General features: G+C 42.1%; 1 protein-coding gene across 3 annotated transcripts in view; it reads right to left on the bottom strand.

Moving 5' to 3' along the window:
• The window catches only part of SEPTIN11 (septin 11), a 106,418-nt gene that overhangs the window by 4,713 nt on the left and 79,351 nt on the right, over positions 1 to 22,354 (bottom strand). The window contains exons 6-10 of one of the 3 annotated variants that reach the window (XM_040418020.1): positions 21,373 to 21,469; positions 20,914 to 21,082; positions 16,173 to 16,305; positions 15,587 to 15,774; positions 4,756 to 8,041 (exon numbers count right to left, since the gene is read on the bottom strand). In XM_040418020.1, coding sequence (XP_040273954.1) covers positions 8,026 to 8,041; positions 15,587 to 15,774; positions 16,173 to 16,305; positions 20,914 to 21,082; positions 21,373 to 21,469 — 603 coding nt within the window. In that variant the 3' untranslated portion in view covers positions 4,756 to 8,025. Of the gene's footprint in view, positions 1 to 4,755; positions 8,042 to 8,066; positions 8,217 to 15,586; positions 15,775 to 16,172; positions 16,306 to 20,913; positions 21,083 to 21,372; positions 21,470 to 22,354 lie in introns of those variants that run through there. The other 2 variants (XM_040418019.1, XM_040418021.1) reach the window with 2 other exon arrangements.

Below are 22,354 nucleotides of genomic sequence, written 5' to 3'. Positions count from 1 at the left end.
TATCATTAGCTCAAGTCAGAATAATGGAGTGAAAAACTCAAATTTTTTTGCGCAATCGCTAAAACTGCGCAAAAATTTGCAACTTTTTTCTGTTCTGCACTATGCTCGCCAGTTTTCTGAAAGTGGGTGTGTTTTCTTATGTAAATGAATCTCTAGACAGATTTACTATTGCGACTATTTAAAAAGTCGCAAAAAAATGCGCAATTTCACTCCAGTGAGGACCATGCTTATCTTATGAGACTTTTTAATAGAACATGCGACTTTTTCGTAAAGACGTGAGATTTTTGTAAAGCTGCTTACTGACAGATAAACTGCTACCATCAAACCACATTTATTACAGTCTTAAAGGGCCGATCATAAATCTGACTTGGCTAAAACTGACTTTAGCCATAGGTGAAAGTGGAGTGAGCTGTCAGAGTAATGATAAATCTGGCCCTTTAGGTCTAGATTTTGCCAAAAACCTGTGGCAAATTCTAGACATCATGAGGCTCATAAATGTGCATGAGTCATGCTTTTTCTGAAGTGTCCCCAAAACTGTTGAGTCACTTAAAGGGGTTGTGTCACTTCAGCAAGTGGCATTTATCCTGTAGAGGAAGTTAATACAAAGCACTTACTAATGTATTGTTAACCATATTGCTTCCTTCGCTGGCTGGATTCATTTTTCCATCACATTATACAATGCTCATTTCCATGGTTACGAACTACCTGAAATCCAGCAGCGGTGGTCGTGCTTGCACATTATAGGAAAAGGCGCCAGCCTCTCTAATGGATGAGACCCTGGGAGTGTGCATAGGCAGGTGCTTTTTTCTATAGAGTGCAAACACAGCCACCACTGATGGATTGCAGGATGGTCATAATCATGGAAACAAGCAGTGTATAATGTGATGGAAAAATGAATCCTGCCAGCGAAGGAAGCCATATGGATAATAATACATTAGTAAGTGGCTTGTATTAACTTTTCTACATAATGAATGTTATTTGCTAAAGTGACACATCCCCTTTGTCAGCTGTAGTTATTGTTTATAGTGATACATACTTAGACTTTGGAGTATCGTAGCATGGGCAGCCATATGTGGGTAGATGACCATTGGCCATCCTGAATGCAGTCAAGCTATCCTATGTACCTTAATTATACACTCAACATTGAAATTGCAACACCAAGAAAGACAAGCCATAAGGTTATGCAAATCGAGGAAGCAGCAGGTTTTCCTAAGATCTGCAGATGATCAAATTTTCAAGCACCTAGCTCCAATCTGTGGCAAGTAGGAGGGGCATAAAAGAGAGATTGAAAGCAACGTTTTTTAGTCACTAAATCAGATCAATTTGTGTGGGATGATTGTGCGAATTATGGCTACTTGTCGTAAAACTGACAGGGACAGCATCCTTGCACCGAGAGACCTTGGTTTATCATTCTAGCAGATCACTATGCGCCTAGGCCGAGATGTCTGAACTATTCAATGTTGTGTGTTCCGTTGGTTGGGAGAATGACAACGAACTGGAATTTCAGCAAGAGGTCACAGAAGAGAACCTCTGCATTGATGGATCGCCTGATTAGAAGAATGGCACTTAGTGATCCATTCTATACTGCAAGTAAAATTGGCTGTCACATCCCAAGCCTAGGGTGGCAAACAGTGTCTACACAAATCATCAGAAAGTGTTTGCACCACAATGGGCTACAAGCCAGACATCCGGCTACAGGAGTTCCATTGACCCTATGCCACTCCTCTCAAAAGGTTAACATGGTATACAGCAAGACAGTAATGGAAGCTGAAGTAAAGGTCTATGCTCTTCAGTGAGGAGTCCTGCTTTTGTCTCGGATGCAATGATAGCCGAAGATTGGTCTGGAGACAATGTGGGCTATGCCATGAAGAGGTCTTCACAAAGGAACATCACACCTGTCCTACTCCCAGGATAATGGTGTGGGGTGACATAATGTATGGTAGTAGTAGTCTTAGTTTCAGGTACACCAACAGCTCAGCATTACATTGATTTGCTTGTGAATCCACTGGTACAACCATTCATCTGAAGTGTCCCAGGAGCCATTCTTCAACATAATACTAGGCCGCATTTTGCTTGTGCTACTGTGAGCAGCCTAAACAAGCTACCATGGCCTGCATCGTGTCTAGACTTGTCTCCCATTGAGCACTTATGGGACATCATTGGTCGGCAATTGCAAAGGAAACTGCCCAATTTCATTTAGCGGGGCAGAACATGAATAACCTTATTGATAGCATGCCAAGGAATGGTTTCATACTCTATACTGAATAAGTAAAGATGTTTTGAATATTTTATCATATTTTATCATTATTATGTCTATCGATCCGAAGATTTCCATAATTCCATGACCTTTCCTTTATGAAGTAGCAATTTCAATATTGAGGAGTTTAGCTCATAGATTCGATCAAATATGTATTCTGAACACTGCCAGTAGAAATTAGTCTACTTTCACATTTGTGGCACAGCTCTCTGACAGGCTGTTCTGGCAGAGAATGCCGGGAACCTTCTGGCCTAAAACAGTTGCGTGCAGCGGTTTTTGTCCCGCTGAATCCCAGCATATTTGCCAGGGAACATCCGCATCCCATTATAGTCAATGGAATCCGGCAATGCTGCATCAGGAGAAATTCGTCAGGCTGTTCTCTGCCAGAACAGCCTGCCGGAGAGTTATGCCGCAGATGTGAAACTAACCTAACATTTTGTTTCCTCATCTTACAGCAACTTCTATAGGTCCCTTTACATGGAACAAGGATCAGTTGTGGGGAACAAACGTTTGTACTTCTAAATGCTGGTTCCCAATAACTTGCTTGTGTAAAGGTTCCATCGATCACCCAACAAACGAGAAAAAGGATGGTTTGTCAGGCGATCACATCTTTCATGCAGCACTTAAATCTTTGTTTCATCGCCCTGTGTAAATGGGATGTTCTGCTGACGGTATGAAAAGTGAAAGGGGGACGAACAATTATAATGATTGTTGGTTCCATTTTCACTTTGCATCGGATCGGGTGTAAAGCCCTTTAAACAAGCACCGATTGACTTGTATATTGTTGACTAGCACTCATTATTGGTCTGGCACTGGACTGTGTAACAGGAGCCTAAAACGAATTAACATCTAAACAACAAATTGGGTTAAGTTAAATGGAACTGGGCCAAATAGTCATCCTTCAGCTCTCTATACTTTCCAGTCACTTTAAATAATATGATGGGGAAAGTTTGCTGTGCAAACCGGAAAGTTGCTTTCTATCACTGTGAAGCCAACTGAACACGTCAGTTGTTAGCTGCTTAAGAAGACACCCAGATTAAACAATTATAGTTGATGAGACATTTTCCTAGTCTTTCTTATTTTTTGACAGTGAAAGGAGGCTCAATGGCTCTGGCAACAATGCTTTAATGGCATTCTCCCTGTCACCAGGTACTGCATAATATCACTGACGCTATCCATCAGTAACGCTATAATGGCACCAGACACATTATGTCATTGGCACCCAGCAACAGATGAAAAGATTGAATCCAACTTAACAGATAATCCAGACTATATGTAGATATACAGATTTGACTATATTTTACGGTAAAATTTTGTGTGATCGGTTCATTTGTTGCCATGTTTCACAATGACTTTTTATGGAAGTCTGGAAAACATTGCAGAAATATGGATTAATATGATCACATACCAACAAGATCCTTTTAAGTATTGACCCATTAGCCACAATATTTGTTTTCTATGGCTAGATTCTGGAGTACATACTCTGGACATGTGTCATGGCCTGACTGTTTACAGACCCAAACTCACTGCATAATTGGGATTTTAAACCAGAGTTTGGGTCATTAAATCAGAGGTCTTGCCAGGACACATCTGGAATACAGACCCTGGAAGTGTGAATCCAGCCTGGTAGGTTAAATAAATTAGCACATAGGTTAACAATCTACATTTGCCCTCAAGATCAGAGCTATGGAACAACATGCAAACCCGATAAATGAATGTTTGCTTGTTCATCGGGTAAGAGGCGGCAGTAATACACTGCCAGATCATTGCTAACGAGCGTTCATACAAAAGATCGTTAGTGATGATTTGCAAGATTATCTACCTGTCTATCTACCTTAACTTCTGGGTTCACACTGCATCCTAGACCTCACACAGGGCTTTACGTTAAGTCTGAATACCTGAAAACGGTGTTTAAATGTATACCATGATGGGTACATTCACTTTAATGTGTCAAACTGAGTTTGGGCTCTTGATTGACCTGTTTTTCGTTTGTTACTGCCTTTTTCTGGACAGTATAACAGAAGACAGCAATATTCGGTACAGCAAAAAAGCTGGAAGCAAAACAAATGGAAAGCAAGTCAAACATGAGACCAAAGATGAACCCTGAACTCTGTTTGACCTATTAAAGTGAATGTACCTGTCATGGTATACGTTTACTATTTGAATACCACGAAATGCCCTGCAGAGCCTAATACTGTTTTTTTTTTTTTTTTTAAATGGACCCCCAGTTAACTCCTGCCAGACCTTCAAAACATTTGCAGGAGAGGATTTCAGCATCTTACATCGTTGCCTATGCAAATAGACTGCTCACTTTTACAAATTTCATCTGGAAGATGCAGAAAACAAAAAGGTTTATGGATGATATAACTATACTTCTTTTCCTGTCTTCCTTGAGGACTGGTCTTGACAATTATTCCTCATGTGCATTCACATCAACATATAATGTTCCCTGAAGTGAAAATGAATACAGAATATACAAAAAGAAGGACAAACGCGTCTCAAGGTGGGGTAAAAGTATATATTTTTATGTGCTGGCAACATTTTCATGTCCTCTGTCTAACATACAAAATGGTATTCAAAAAGTTATATAGTTTATACACAAAATGTTCAAACACCATTAAAAATTCAAACATATAACAAGTGCCTACCATATGCATCAATTCTAGAATACTGCATTAACACTGGGTGCAAGGTAAAAAGTTCATAACGGAAAAAAAAAGACATTTTGAACAATACTGGTATTCAAACTCCTAAAGCTACAGTTTAAGGCTATTGGTATATTTAATATATATAAAAATTAAAGTACAACATTACATTATTCCTAGTGCTGTTCACAGCTTTATGTTCAGGATAAAAAAAAAAGTAACAGTGAGCTTTAAATTGCATCCATAAGCTTTCCAGATGGCATACACCTTATTAATCCAAATGCACTGCAAAACAAGATGCGGTGAGGACAATGGACGTATCTTTAGAATGAGAAAATGTGACGACCCAAGAACTTGCACCCACTGCAGTGGGAGAAGCGATGAGAAACAAGGCAAAGGCAAGCAGTGGGAACGCATGGAAGCATGGCTGGTGTGTTAGCATTCAGCTTTATAATGGCTCCTGGTTAGTCAATGTTCTAATAACTCATTGAATCTTGGAACTTTTTAGATTTTGTGAATGCAGTTTCGAGTGTCATATTTGCTACTGTGTTAGTTTGTGTGTCTCAAGAGGCTTCTTTTTGCTTCACTACCTCTATCTTTCCACAGAAAGAGCCTGCATAAAGCAACCAGGAGACTCAACGCAAGACTCAAATGTAAACCTGAGTTATTGGTAATATTGGACAGTAACCAAGGCAGATCTGGCCTATGGGAACTTGCCAAAGGACAAGCTTTCCACGTGTAGCAAGTTCAAGAACCGTTAGGCTCATGACACCAAGTTATCCTGCTGTTTTCTATGAGCACATGAACACATTTTTGGAAAACTGGAGTTTTCTGTACCTTCAGATTTTTTTTGGGCATTGGCTTTTTACTCACAAAAATGTGGAGTTTTTGAAGGCAACCATCAAATCACTGAAGAGAAAAAATGCACCTTTGAGTGAAAGGACACAACTGTACAGTTCTTCCCTCTGTGCCCTCATGCTGGCTGAATGGTTGACGTAACTAAATAACAAAGCTGACATTATTTTATTCTTGTTCAAACAAGTCCACATTCTACAGCATCCATCCAGATTAAAAACCCAGGCCTCTGAGATACTTACATGCGGGCAGGGGAAGCACATCCAAACAGATTGGAACGAAGCCACTTACTCCGTGCACAGCCAAGGACTACTGTGGAAAAAGTATAGACACAGAAAGAAAGACATACAGGTGCAGCGGCATTGTGCTAAACATGGCCCAGGGATAGGTCATGGAATTAAGGCTGGTAGAAGACACTAACTTGGAAGACTCCATTTTTTTAATGCTAAAAAAATTATATCTAAGTACCAAAAAAATAAATACATGTAAAATTAAGATTTAACCACATAATGTAGCAATTATGCCACATAATATATATAATGCAATGCTTTTGGTTTGGACTTTTCTCCTCAAAATACAGCTTTGGTAAAAATTCCTGAGACCAATCAAAATGTTATTTTCAAACAATATAAAGAGAATACTATAAAAAAAATGGTGCTGGAATGGGCACAGATCTTGGCACATGTCTAAAAAAGTATACAAAAAGTGTACATTAACTGCATAGCAGGCAAAACCACCACACACAACATGAAGAGCCTGGGCGTAATGAGCGACTAGACACTAATGGGAAGGAAACTGGTTTCTGATTTGCTGTCTAAAGCGTCAACCGTTGCTAAACCCGTAAATCCCAATGCCCCTGCAGGTTTGTATGTTGCTGCTTGCATAGTGGTCCTTCCTATATGAAACACCACCCAGAGCCATGTTTAGGCAGTGCAAAAATACATACTAGGCACCATCATGGCAATATCAAGCAGAAGAGAAGCGCATTGGATGCATTCCGGCAAGTGAGGGGGGAGTCAGATGCAGGCATAGTGCGAGGTGCAGTATTAGGTGAGCCGTGACCCGGGCGGGCTTACAGACAAGAAAAGAGAGAGGCTACCTAGCTAGGAGCAGACAGGGATCAGGCAAACAGCATCAGAAGAGAAAGAAATCCACAAGTCAAAAGGTAAACATGGGTCGCCACTTCCTGGAATGTATCATATTGGGATAGCTGCTGTCCGGGTAGGAACCGCATAGAGAGAGAATACAAGACACAGTTTAGTCAGTTTTCTTACCATGTATGCCAACACAAGATGGGCTCTGGATGTCGGGGATGAAAGTTTACTTAGGAAAATAAAATAATAGTAATGTGCGGGGTCAAGGAGCTCCTTCACACACACACACACACAAAGCGAGAAATCTCCTGCTCTCTGAAGTAAACGTACAAAAGTGAGGTTACGTAAAAAGGACATTTATTACAACTGGATAATACTGGTATAAAAAGGAAGGGTCGTGTTGCTTAGTAAGCCAGCTGCCTTGCCAAACAAGTGAGCTTCGCGTTGAATCGGAGGCTCTGAAGGAAACCAAAAGGTATCAAGCGTTAAGCTGAGGCCATAGCATTTTCCCAAGAGATTAAAAAGATAGAAAATAAGAGCTTATTAACGAGTGACTGCTCAATCATCGTGTCCGTTAGCAGCGTTCATTTTTTCGTTGCATATGGCTGCCATTTCATGTCTGGCCTCTTCTAACCAGTGTGAAGCATTTTCAATGGTGGAGATGCCAAAACGGGTTTCTGCAAATTAGATGTGCAAAGCGAAGTGGAATGGTTCACACTGGTACCCGAGGGGAAGGATTCTGACATGAAAATGCATCATCTAGTCACCGAATCGCTGAATTCTGCCAGATTTACTGAATATTAGCCATGTGCATACTGCTCGCCGGTCAGGCGGCTACTTGTAACCGTGGTGCGATGTCCGTGTAACGGCTCTGGTCAGTGATTGGTCCATTCTAAGTACATGCAGGCAAGGTCTTCAAGGATTAGTCAGATTTTAGCCAGCAGGAGCACGATTGTGATAGGCACGCATTCCTGCCATTCGGAGCAGGCCAGGCTTGGCAACATTCGCTTCCCAGAAACAAAACTAAGTCCGAGTGCACGCAGTCTCCCCCACGGGCAGCCAAACATGATGCATTAAATGAGTAATTAGTGGTCTGTGTCAAGGAACACAAGTGGCAGGGACACATTACTGCAAAAAGCAGGTGAATGCTGGGACATCCTTGGCTCGGCACACTTTATGTGAAGCTTGCACTGTAAGTTAAAGAAAGAAAAAAAAAAAAACACAAAACACACAAGGGGAGAAAACATACAAAACACTCACATTAGCAATGAAGAACTGCAAATTAAAGGCGAAGTAGAAAACAAAACAAAAGTAACAACAACCAGAGAAACAATGTTCATCTTTGGATGATTCTTGCCGTCAGCACTGTTATGTGGACAGGGCACAAATGAATACAGATAACACATTTTTCATTCAATAAAAACTCATGTTTAACTGTCAAGCTCAAAGTGCTCGCAATGACATAAGCTTTACATTTCTCTATATCTTTTAACCAACCATTTATAGAATATAAACGTAAAATATGGGCACGGCTTAATGCTGCATTAGACAGACCCATTCTGCCGGCGATTGACGGGAAGGAAGCGTTCCTTCCTGGCAATCGCCTGCTCGCTGGCGGAGGAGACCGCTGCTATTACATGCAGCAATCTCCTCCACAGCTCGGGGAGGAGTGATCGTTATACCATCACTCGTTCCCATGCTGTCCAGATGTTTGCCGGTAGTAGATCGCGATTAGACACCATGATCTGTCGCCGGTAAATGATAACTTTTAAACCTGTGAAAAGATTTGGATTTCCCAATGAACGAGCAGTAATCAGCGGTAATATTACACTGCCATATCATCGCTAGCAAGTGTTCATACAAACGCTAGTTACTGATGATTGGCCTGGTGTAATACATCTACCTGGGCTTAGGGCAATCTGGCAGATTTTGTTTAAACTATGACATGCTCATCCCATGTACTGAAATCTGTCATGATGGACTGGACCATGTATATACAATGACTCCCTTTTCTGGATCCTATTGTACTTAAGGGAAGATCCCAAGAATCAGTGCAGGAAACCTAAGAGCACTGTATTGCAGGACGCCACATGTAGAGTGTAAGATATTATAGGCGTGGATGAATCTTTAGTTTATGAATTTCACCGTAAAGCCTTTTTCACATAGTGCAGTTTTTGTTTTTCAGGTATTTTCTCAACTTAGCAAATGACGGAATATTGCTAGGAAGTACTAGGATGGCAGGTCTACATTCAAACTTACTGCTTGATGGGGGGGTCTGACCATAGCAGGAACCTGCACCAAAGCTTTGGCATTTCTCTGTTCACTGCTGCTCCCATCCCAGGTGATGTGCAGACTATTTGACCTCAGCTCCATTTATAGTGAATGGGGCTGAATTACGGTACTCTATGCTGTCACTTGCTTGGCTGGGAATATACCTGTAATGCTTTCCATCCGTACAGGATGAAGACATGTAAAAAACATTAAAATAAATAAATAAAAAGGTTTAACTTTGTGAACAAGGCCTACCATATTGGTGTGAAGAAAATACGATATTGTTGGACAACGACATATAATCAAAAACCTTGACACTTAGACGTATAATGTAGGTATACCAAGGACACTGTTAGTACCATGATGACAGGTCTATCATTCAGACATTAAAAATAGACCACAACATTACAGGCAAATACATGTAAAATGGAAACTGCAGAACTAAGGCCTAGGATTATCGTACAATATTTGGATAGATTTCAAATGCATTAGTTTTAACTGTACCTTTTACACAACATACAGAGCAGTTTAAGGGAGTTGTCCACCTTTGGGGACCTTTTGGCTAGATCTCCTTATGTTGCTGGACCTGTGGAGGGAAGCATACTTACCGGCTCCACGCCCCTGGTTCCAGCTTCTTCGGTCCCCTAACCGCCACGCTATGGTCACTGCTGGTAAAACTTCATGTTTGACGGGGGTCAAATGGCCGCTGTAGCCATTGACTACCCATAGCTGTGACATCATGTCCCTGGGTCACATGACACATGGGGGACACATCACCAAAACAGCCAGTCATTGGCTACAACAGCCATGTGACCGCTGTCAAATAGGACGTTTACCAGCAAGGACTAGACCATGGCAGAGGGGGTCAGAAGTAGCCGGAACTCATGGTAGGGAGCAAGTATACTTTCCTCTACAGATCCAGCAATGTGGGAGGTCTAGCCCTTGAGGGTGGACAACCCTTTTAAAGGGAACTAATCATATTGAAAATGCAGTGCAATCTGCAGGCAGCAAGTTATAGAGTAGGAGGAGCTGAGCAGATGGAGATATATAGCTTTTTGGGAAAACATTCAATATAACAGTTATTTTGTCTAAAACTGGGAGTCTAGTGGGTGGTCCTACTCAGTGATTGATGGATATCACGGTAGGTAAAATTATACAGGGAGGGTTGTCAATCACTGAGTAGTACCACTTCACTCCTAAGCATAAAATGACCAGAGATTTAGCTCAATGAAGTTTTGCGGAATCTTTCCTCACAAAACAATATCAATCTGCTCAGCTCCTCCTGTTCTATAACGTGCTGCTTTTTGGCTTTTCTCCTTGTATATTAAGAGAGTCAGTCTCCTCCACTGAGCACTGGTCTATCGTACTATAACATGGTGATCCCTCACGGACATACTGGCAGAATGAACTGCAATTTTCATTATGGCAAATTGGCTTTTTTCTAGAATATTGAACCAAAAAGTCTTTAGGCAAGTGTTGATCCTAGTAGTCAGAACCCCTTGTTATTTAAAGTGTAAATGTCATTTCCGTTCTTTTTTTTAGTGCAGGGACAGGGAGGTTAAACATTTTTGTAATGTATGATAAAGATGTTTCTTTGTACTAGAAAACAGGGTGTAAAGAGTCTTCTTAGTAAAGCTCTGAGTGTTGCTAAGGAGAGTCTGTCTTCTGTGTTCAGTTCTACTGAAGACGCCTGTGTGTAATATTCAGAGGCTTCCAGCCTGCCTTTTATCACTGCCCGAGTCCATCACTGCTCATCTCCCTGCCTATCTGACTAAGGTTCCATTCACACATCCGTATGTGTTTTGCGGATCCACAAAACACGGACATCGGCAATGTGGGTTCCGCATTTTGCGGACCACACATCCCCGTCACTCTCATAGAAATTGCGGACAAGAATAGGACATGTTCTATTTTTTTGTGGAACGGAAGTGCGGATCCGCAAATGCGGACCGTACATTCCGGACCCATTGAAAATGAACGGGTCCGCACCTGTCCGCAAAATTGCAGAACTGATGCGGACCCATTTTGTGGACATGTGAATAGACCCTTACACACAGGCGTCTTCAGCGCTAAGCAGACTGAAGACAGACTCTCCTTAGCGACGCTCATTTAGAGCTTTACTAAGAAGACTATTTATACCCTGTTTTCTAGTACAAAGAAACATCTTTCCCTAATAAAGTATATTACCAAAAAGTTTAACACCCCTGTCCCTAAACTATATTAAAAATAACTGAAATGACAGTTACACTAAGTTTTCTGTATCCAGCCGCATGGCTATGTAAGCACATTCACCAAGGTAAAAGGCTATTTTTTCCCCCCATCAGCATTTTGGGTATTACGATGGTATACTTTAAAACCGCCACTAGAAGGCAAGCGACTCTGGAAATCAGAAACGTTAGTAAGAGAATCTTAAAGGGAACCTGTCACCCGTATTTTGGGTATAGAGCTGAGGACATGGGTTGCTAGATGGCCGCTAGCACATCCGCAATATCCAGTCCCCATAGCTCTGTGTGCTTTTATTGTGTAAAAAATAACGATTTGATCCATATGCAAATTAACCTGAGATGAGTCCTGTGCCCGACTCATCTCAGGGACATGACACATCTCAGGTTAATTTGCATATGTATCAAATCGTTTTTTTCACACAATAAAAGCACACAGAGCTATGGGGACTGGATATTGCGGATGTGCTAGCGGCCATCTACAACCCATGTCCTGAGCTCTATACACAAAATCCGGGTGACAGGTTCCCTTTAAATACAAAAGTTTATTATAGAAATATAGGCCCTTGACTTGTACTCAATGTTAGTTCTACTCGGCCATTTAGGAGTATGAAAATGCTGGCTGACCCCCATATGACAGCCATATTTAGCTGTCATCCACTTTCTCAGAAGCAGATATAACCAAGTTACTGGCGATTTTCCCCACCCAGTGTATGCTGCCTATGGGAGAAAAAAGGTGGCTGTATTATGGATGGTATTATTAGTGATTTAGGAATGATACGAACCCCTGGGCCTTGCCAACAAGACGCTCCAGAATTCCAAATTAACTTGGAAAGCATCCTACGAATTAGCACGTCCCCATTGACAGCATTATAGGTAACGGATGGGATTCCTGTACTAACCAGATGATGGCAGCTGTGTTATTCTATTGATTCTGTTAATGCTCGCCTGGCGTAATAGCCATTCTATTTCCCCGACGGCTTTACTAGTCCCTACTATTAATAATTGTTAGCAAGCAGGCCTCCTCCATAGATATTCATTATAATTCAGGCTGCAGTCCAAATACCACACACTGCAGTGTTTGCCTTGTAAGAATATCTCCATAGGAATGAAAGATACTATATCCAGGGCTGAATGCCAGAAACTGAAGGCGGCCTGGATACTTATTACCTGTGCCAATACTGTGCCGTGGGAGATTTCCGCAGACTGAACAAGTCATACAGGGTGATAATGTAATGGGGGCTCAGCTTCATTACGGTACGCGTGGAATTTACAGCGATACCGTCTTATTGCTTACTTCCTAATGTGCAGAACAAAAAGAAATCAATCCATCCGCTTGTAAGTGGAGCCTCTTAAGTATTTCCTCATAGCCGTATAGAAGACATTCGTTTAAACAGAGAAATCTGAACTTAGTCTCAAGTTCAAAGAGAATAAAGCAGAAGGCATATTACACCATGAATACGTGGGGAGATGGATATGACCTAGCTAAACGTCACTCATTAAGTGAAAATTCAGTTAGGAGCTTGTGAAACTGGGAAGAAGATTTCTAATAAACAGCTCCTCCATATCACTTCTAAATTAGCACCCGATAAATGCCTTGTTACATGTGGCCACCACTGTTCAAGGAACACATCTACCAGTACAAAAGTATCTCAGGTCTACACTAAATCAAAATATAAAGGCCCAGATTTACTAATCCTAGCCAGGCTGTCTAGACCGGCACCAGATTTATCACAGGGGCTTAGGCTGGATGATGAATCTGCTGCAGGAACAGACACATTCCACTGACTGACTGACTGTGGTTGGCTTACTCAGGCAGATTTTTACACCAGAATTGTGCCGAAGTTTTGGCACAAAATGGCACATCTCAGGCACTGCATCTTTTCACATGAAGCTCCAACTTTTGCATTAAAGGGGCTGTCTCATGTCAGACATTGGTGGCATATCGCTAGGATATGCCACCAATGTCAGACGGTTGCAGGTCCATCTCTGGGACCTGCACCTATCTCTAGAACAGAGCCCCCAAAGTAAACGAGAGCGCAGCGAACATTCATTTCTATGGAATTTCCAAAAATAGCCAAGTGCTGACTTAGCTATTTCCAGCAGTCCCACAGAAGTGAATGGAGCGGTCGCCGCACGTGCAAGGTGCACTTTCCATTCATTTCTATGGAACTTCCAAAAATAGCTGAGCGCGCTTAGTTGGCTATCTTTGGAATTCCCATAGAAGTGAATAGAGAGCAAACAACGCATGCAAGGTTCATGCTCGTTCACTTTGGAGGCCTCATTCTAGAGATAGGTGCAGGTCCCAGAGGTGGGAGCCATACCCATCTGAGGGTGGCATATCCCAGCTCAGTGATATCTAACCTCCGGCACTCCAGCTGTGGTGAAACTACGACTCCCAGCATGCTCCATTCATTTCTATGAAGTTCTGAGAACAGCCCAGCAAGTGTGCATCTTGAGAGTTGTAGTTTTACCACAGCTGGAGTGTCCTAGCTATATGCCATCAATGTGTGAGGTGTCACAAGCACCTTCAAGCCCTGACCCCTTGTCAAGCATGTCGGAAAAAGTGTAGAAACCACAGATGCACCAAATTGGGCCACTTTTTAAGGCAGACGTTTGGGGCAGACACATTAGTAAATCTGAGCCAAAATACATCATAAAGTTGCACACCTAATGAAATGTAACTCTTTTGAACCATCACAATTAAATATCATTTTACCTGTGTTACTGTCATAAAAGTATCAGTCATGCCAACTACACGAAGAAAAAGTGCAACTTTCAGGGAGATTGGCTTTCCTTGAGAAGTACTTGACGAATCACATGCCAACATATGCAATGGCACATATCAACTGCTACGGTATACATTTCTACAATCACACAGCCTAACCACTCTGAAAGAAGCATTGCACACTGCCCCGCTCCAGCTAGCAGAGCAAAGAGGACTAAGTTAATGGTTGTGTACTATACTGTGCTGCATATGCAATTCCTTTTCTAATGCAGTTTTATTCTCAGTCCGGAGTAACGTTATACTAACCGCTTCCAAATCCGCCAAGGCAGCAACAAAAAAATATAGGTTTGCCTTAAAGCCTGTTGAGCTGACAGCTTTTCCACCTGAACCCCCCTATATACATGCATGCGTTCAATAGGATGAGGGGAGTTAGGGTACTTTCACACGAGCGTTTTTTGCGGATCAGTCATGGATCTGCAAAAAACGCTTCCGTTACAATACCCCCGCATGCATCAGTCATGAACGGATCCGGTTGTATTATTTCTTCTATAGCCATGATGGATCTGTCATGAACACCATTGAAAGTCAATGGCGGACGGATCCGTTTTCTATTGTGTCAGTGAAAATGGATCTGTCCCCATTGACTTGCATTGTGTGCCAGGAGAGATCCGTTTGGCTCCGCTTCGTCAGGCGGACAGCAAAACACTGCAGGCAGTGTTTTGGTGTCGGCCTCCAGAGCGGAATGGAGACTGATCGGAGGCAAACTGATGCATTCTGAGCGGATCCTTTTCTATTCAGAATGCATTAGGGCAAAACTGATCCGTTTTTGACCGCTTGTGAGAGCCCTGAACGGATCTCACAAACGGAAAGCCAAAACGCCAGTGTGAAAGTAGGCTAAGCAGCAGACAGGTAGAACCAGTGCATAATGTAAGCCATGAAATCCCCCGCAACCACCCAATGTTACTATTTACAGTTCTCTTTTTGCCCACTAAAAACCAATAAAAAATATAATTTCTATTAAAGTGCTTATTTAAAAAAAATAAAGCTGCACACTGCCTAAGGAGCTTGAGCCTCCTACGTAACATATCTACATATTATACATAGAAAGATTCTATACAAAGGGTCAGTTATAAGTCTACAATACACCCCCTTCTCCAATAATAGCGGTGTATGCCAGTGAGGACTACTGGCATGGTGGTGATGACCTATGTGTTGGTCTTTTTCTTATTACCGGTATATGCTTTCTACTGAAAAAAAAAAAAAAAAAGTCTTGTAGCACAATGGACTGGTTCTGTGCCCATATAGACCTGACGCTGACCTTGTGGTTATACATCCAGGAACTATAGGATGTCACCACACATTTTTCAGATTAGACTGTAACAAGATATAAAAAAAAACTATAAAAAATAAAAACAGAAGACCAGTTTCCCATTATGAAGATGAGATGGCAAGTAGCTGCATTCATGCCAAAAGCCAGAGTTTGAGATGGGGAGTAGTTACACAAGCCTGCTTACTTTTTCTTGTCCTTGTCTTTCTTGGTTTGCTGGGATCCAGCTTGTTGGGCTTGGGACTGAAGAAGTTGCGTGGCAGCCTTCTTCTTCTGGAACATGTTCACTTCATCCTCAATCTCCTTTTTCTTGTCTTCCAACTTCTTTTTCTCCTCTTGGTGAGTCCTTTTGAGGTGGTCAAATTTTTCGTGGAGCTATGAATGGTTAGTATAGACGTAGAGTTAAAAAAGGGTTGTCCCACCCAAAAAAAAAATTCTACATTTTTCAAAGTAGCACCTTTTCTAATTTCAGGCAATTAAATATTTAGTATAGCCTCTTAGCTATTCAATAAAATCTATCTGTATAGTGCCGCCTGTTTGTTCCTTTACTTACTTCTCTGTCCACCTTTCTGAGGTGGTCGCACATGCTCAACTGCCACCAGCCCTATCTACTGTTAGAAGCTGTGACTGTTACAGAGCACGCCTCCCTAGGAAGCCAGCCAGAAGAAAATCTAGCAGGACAATTGGAGCACTGAATGGGGAGAACTGTGCGAGGTACCGGGCTGGTTTTAGCTTTGTTACATGGATACTCCCAAAGAAAGTTTTTTTCTTACCTCTTTCTCAGCCTCTTTCAGCTCTGCTTCCTTTTCTTTCACTCTCATGACAAACATTTGTCTCATTTCTTCCTCCTTCCTTTGCAGTTCTCCAAGGAACTCATTCCTCTTTGCTTCATATGTTTCCTGAAGGCTAGTAACATAAAAAGGAAAAAAATAATGCAGAATTAAAAATAAAAAAAAGAATCGTATAACATAGAATTTAAATAAATCCATGGCTCTTCATGAGTGGTGAAAAAAAGCTATGTCCTTTCAAAGTTTTACACTTTGAATAACCAAAAGAAAACTCCCATCATTAAGGTGCCTGCATGCCTTAGATGTGTGTCTTTCATTACCGGGTGCCATAGGGTGTAGTCTATGAACACAAAGGCGGCGGTCTAAATATAAAAACAAGCTTCCCTTCTTAATCAAAGAGAACCTCTCACCATCTGACACGTCCATCTCAGTAAATAATTGAACACTGCATGAAATTCCGGCGCACTGCTTCTTAGAACGCTGCAGTGTGTTGTTCCTTTGTTATTCCTCTTAGAAATTTCTGAATAAACAGAAAACCGGACATTATGATTCCCTTTATCAAAAGGGTGCGCCGCTATATAGTCTAACACTGCAAGCACAGAATGGTGAGAGACTGAGAGACTGTGCAGGACACCCCCCCAACATACAATGTATTCATAAACTTCTAGTAGGAATAACAGAAGAACGGCACAATGTAGAGTTCTAAGAAAATATGCTCCAGAATTATGATATTAGAGGGAATGCAGTTATATTTACTAAAACAAACAGGTCTGAACAATTGACAGGCCCTCAAAGGAGAACTCTGGTAATGGGCGGCACCTTCTTATCGCTAACGAGCGTTCCTACTAATGCTCGTTAGCGAAGATCTGCCCGATGCTCAGCCAGTGTAGAGGGGTGTTAACACAGACCTCAGCAACTGCAGGGGAGAAAATGGCTGCACTTAGGCCTCTTTCACACGAACGATACGGATTAGGCCCGGATGCGTTCAGTGAAACTCGCACCATTTTGCAAGCAAGTTCAGTCAGTTTGTCTGCGATTGTGTTCAGTTTTTTCCGCGCGGGTGCAATGCGTTTTGATGCGTTTTTCACGCGCGTGATAAAAAACTGAAGGTTTACAAACAACATCTCCTGGCAACCATCAGTGAAAAACGCATTGCATCTGCACTTGCTTGCGGATGCAATGTGTTTTACACTGAAGCCCCATTCACTTCTATGGGGCCAGGGCTGCGTGAAAAACGCAGAATATAGAACATGCTGCGTTTTTTCACGCAACGCAAAACTGATGCGTGAAAAAAAAAAATGCACTGTGCACAGACCCATTGAAATGAATGAATCAGGATTCAGTGCGGGTGCTGTGCGTTCACGTCACGCATTGCACTCGCGCGGAAAACTCGCTCGTGTGAAAGGGGCCTTACTGTGCATCATCTCAGCATGCTGTAGCCTGGAGGAGATCAATGATGCACACATTTATTAAGAGGCACACACCTATTGTCCGACTTCTCCAGCTTATAGCCTCTTACCACTTATCTGGTCGCTTTTAGAAAAGTAAATGGAAAAAAGTGCAAAAGTTATTTGGTGCAACTGGTGTACAGCCTTTGATAAACTGCCCCCATAGTTTACATTTTAAATATCAACCGGTATCTACAATAAGGAAAGAATTTACACTCACTGTTAAGTTTTCAAGACTCTCAAGACAGGCACTTTAAATCAGAACCTAAGGGACGACGTATTTGATAGCCATAATACAATAAAATGAGAGAAAATAAAATAAACATATCCTTACTGTTATTGGTAAAAGGGGCGATTTATTGGCGAGTTGCAAAAAGGGATTATTCTTGGCTTTCAGCCCAAGGGGGGGGGGGGGGGGGGGCAGTATTTCTGAAACTGAGCAGTTTGTTAACTGTTTGTGTTCTGCTGTGGTGAAAGTTTCAGGAGTGGACAAATGGCACCATTGTGAATAACATACGTGAGGTGCACCACGTGCCATTGATGTGAGAGGTGAACGTCGACAAAGGTGCGCAAAAGCGAACAGACATGTTAGCATGGAGCAGCTCACTGTCATAATGAACCAGGGGGCTACCAGACATATCTAAAAACAGTTCAGCAAATCCTACTGTGTATGGGGCTATGAAGCAGACGGATGATCACCACCTCTGCTAACGAGGTTGAATTGGCAGAAAAAACTTCAATTTTAACGGCAGTATTGTAATTGGACCTTTGCCGATTGGGAAAGGGTTGCTTTTTCTGATGAGTCACGTTTTCTGCTTCATCAAAGAGATGGACAGTGGTGTGTCAGACGAGAAACATCAGAGCACAAACACCCTGTACTAGGGGTGGGCGACATGGCCTAAAATCTATATTGCGATATAATTTTAAGCATGTGCGATATGTGATATATATCGCGATATATTGTTTTCTATATTTGGGGGGGGGGGGGTTTAAACTTTTTATTTAATAACTATTAGCCTTCTTAAGGGCTACAACCCTTGTCATTTTCACCCTAATAGAGCTCTATTAGGGTGAATAGGACTTTACACTCTCCCTGCTGCCCTGTGCACACAACAGCAGGGAGCTGACCATGGCAGCCAGCCTCTCATGTGCCCCCCAGCCTCTGATCCGCCCCCCAGCCTCTCATGTGCCCCCCAGCCTCTCCCTCTTATCAGCCCCCTCTGGTAACTCAAACTCACCCCCCCTCCCTCCCCAGTATTAATCATTGGTGGCAGTGGCCGCAGTGGTTAATGCAGGTCATTTTTTGGGAATATCCTCGGTACGTCCTAGAGAGCTCAGACTCGGTCTAAAACCTTCCCGGGCACCTGATGTACCTGTGTTCCAAATTTGGTGAAGATCGGTCCAGTCGTTTGGTCGCGCATAAAGAACATACAGACAGATAGAAACTCATTGTGTATCGGCATGTTACCTCCACAGTATTCTTTCCCAGATAGTAAGTGATATGTGTACCAAGTTTAGTAGAAATTGATCGATGAGTTTTTGAGTTACAGAGCAATAAGTGTGTAGCAAAAACAGTTGGAGCATACAAACTCCATGCAGCTGCTGTGTAGGGGCGTATGACCCCCACAAGATTCCTTTCCAGGTAGCAAGGGATGTGTATACCAAGTTTCGTTGAAATCGATGGTTGCGTTTTTGAGTGATTGCGGAACATACATACATACATACATACATATATACATCCTCCTTATATAAATATATTATTATTATTATTATTTCTAATACATCCTACCCGGGAAAGTGATTTGTCTTGGGAACCTCTCCTTTCCTTGTCTGTATCGTTAACCTTTGTTCTGAAGGTACCAGACAGGTCAGTGCACTCAACATACACATTAACACATATTTTGAGGAAGCAGTTTATTATATCTTTGGCTTTTCGAGACTGTTAGTTTTGAGTAAGCATTTTAGACCATTACTTCAATTTGTTAGGAGTTGGGTGTTTTTGAGCAGTCAGAAAGGTGACATAATACACAACGCTAAATGGTGGAGTCTCACCGCGTCAAGGAAGTTGTGAGGGAAACCACAATGATCCAGTATCCCTGCATTATTCTGCGACAGTACATTGTTGTATATCACAAGCAGACATTTTCTACAACATTCTGACCGCCTACTACTACTGAAAACCAACTGGGACCTGTATCTCCTTCCAAGCCTAATATGGACAGATGGGGGCCTCAGGCATGCAGGAAGTCAGTCAGAAATTCCTTAAATGCTTGACAGACATATTTGAACACTGCTGTGGTAAAACAACGTATAATCTGCTGTTCATGTAAACGGAGAAGCAAATCATCTGGTTGGCCGCTAGTTCAGCTGACAGGATTGGATTCCAAGTATGTGATTTCACTTAAAGGATAGCTAATGTGAGATAACTGAGGGTTTTTGCAGGCCAAGCGGTAAAGCCAAGCCAGAAGACCATAATATTTCACACATACACATGGAAGACATAAGCAGACAAAATAAATTGTGGACATTGCTAAGCAAACCACACAGCACAGATTCCACAGTGCAGTACAAGTGTTACCATTCACACCCGTCTTTTCTGATCTTAGACACACGCATATAACAAAGTAGACGGCGTGCTCATAACCATTAAAAAGGATGCCGCACTTGCACAAACGGTGTGGCCCCTTCAAATAGCTGATCAGCAGGGATGCTGGGAGTCGTACCCCAACAGATCTGATATTGAGGACCTATCCTCAGGACAGGTTATCAATATCATGAAACACGACAACCCCTTTAAGCAGTTGGATCATCGTATACAAGCATTTGCTCAACATCAGGTTTTTACAGGCACATTTAATTGACCCGATCACTGGGCCATGAAAAAGGACCTTTTTAATGGTAATTCCATAGGAAGTCAATAACCTTATCAATCCTAGCAGAGTATCAAGCATTAATTCTCACACTACATATCTGCTCACAAATGCTTAAAAATTATAAATCTATGGTTATTTCTTGAAATCTCTGACCTCTCGGGTACTTTTTGCATAAATAATTGTACAGGCTGTGCTTTGAAAAAGTCTTTGGGACTCCCATGAACCCAGAAGGTGCCAAGGGGGTTTACTAGGAGGATGAACTTTCTCTATTAGTTTTGCCTAAAAGGGGTCTTTTTGTGCCCCCTCTAAATGAAAAATGAAGCAGGCCATCACTCCCAATGGCTGAAATCTATTCTTAAACATTAGCTGTTGTGAACAGGTCCAAATCAGCTTATTCCTATTTACCTGAAGGGTTTGCTGTCGGGGTCTGTGTCTTTGAATCCCATTTCTTCCAGTTTGCAGCGCCTGTACAGCTCATAATGGCGAGCATGAGTCTGCTCTCTTAAATCCTCCATGTTCACTCGTATTAACATTTCTCTCAGTTTCACAAAGTCACAGTGGTTCTCGTTCTCAACTGAATAATAAGGAAAAAGTTATGTGAGAAACCACTCGTAACAGAAATGATGAAAGCCAAACAGAGGACATTGTCCATGGCCTTCCCCCTGGGAGAACAAAAGGATCTGGCATTCACAGATTCAACATATCTGAACCTGGTTTCTGTCCCCACACATTAGATCAGTGGAAGGAAATATATCTAATGTGAATGATCAGCTCTAACTCTTAGATATTATACTCCTTATTTTACAAAAACGCTATTAAAATGGAACGCTATGCTCAATTTTGCTTGAAACCTTTGAAACGTACCCTGGACAATGCCCCACGGATACTGCCTTGCTTTTGCCATTTTGTTGCCAATTTTTACTTCTTCTGTACTTCCAACTACTGCAAATGGAAGGTGTACCTAAAACAAAATTAAGTAAAAATGATTTTTCATAACCATCTGTTTAAAGACACCAGTGGAAAATGAGAAAAGAACACCGGTAAAAATGTATGCGATTGACAAAGTATAAATTGCCTGAGGTGCTTGGTCAATGATCACACAACCGAGGTGGTGCACCCTGTATTTTGGGTTTTGCAGAAAGGTAAATGTTGAGGTAGGGTCACAGTAATACTGGGTGGCATCACCCATTGCTGTGATGTAGGCTGCCACTTTGGCATGGTAACAGTCATACAGATGCTGAATATCCTCTTGTGGTAGGTAGTTCCAAGTTCTTTCGACTTGGACCTGTAGCTCAGCCAATTTGGTTCTTGGCTGCTGTGCAAGAGAGATTCATTGCCCACCCAGTCCCAGACATTCTCGATGGGGGGAAAGATCTGGTGATTGAGCTGGCCAGGGGAGCCGCTGGAGACCCTGAAGAACATGTAGTGTAGCACAGGCACTGTGTGGCCGGGCATTATTTTGTTAGAACACCAGGTCTCCTGGTTTCATGCTGTCCCGAATGTACTGAAGGCTGGTCAACGTTCCCTCCGGCATAGTAGCTAATGGCACCCCACATCATGACACATGATGCCAGTAGGCGCGCTCCAGCAAAGCCTGTTGTGGCCATCACTAGTACCAAGGCAGAACCTGCTTTCATCAATGAACACTATAATTTGCCAGTGATTAAAGCAAGACGGAAAAAAACAAAAGTGCAATAATGGAAATTGGCCTGGCCCTTATTGGGTTAATCACTGTACCCTTTCTTCTGGTACCCTTTTGCATGGTTAATGTCTGCAAGATGTTAATTTATATATGTCTCTTAAAGGAGTTATCCCATGACTAATGTAAAAAATTCAAATCAGACAC

This window comes from Bufo bufo, chromosome 2, assembly GCF_905171765.1.
Source record: "Bufo bufo chromosome 2, aBufBuf1.1, whole genome shotgun sequence".
NCBI classification, from domain to species: Eukaryota; Metazoa; Chordata; class Amphibia; order Anura; family Bufonidae; genus Bufo; species Bufo bufo.
The sequence above is the reverse complement of the archived record's forward strand: the minus strand, read 5'-3'. Positions and strand labels throughout refer to the sequence as shown.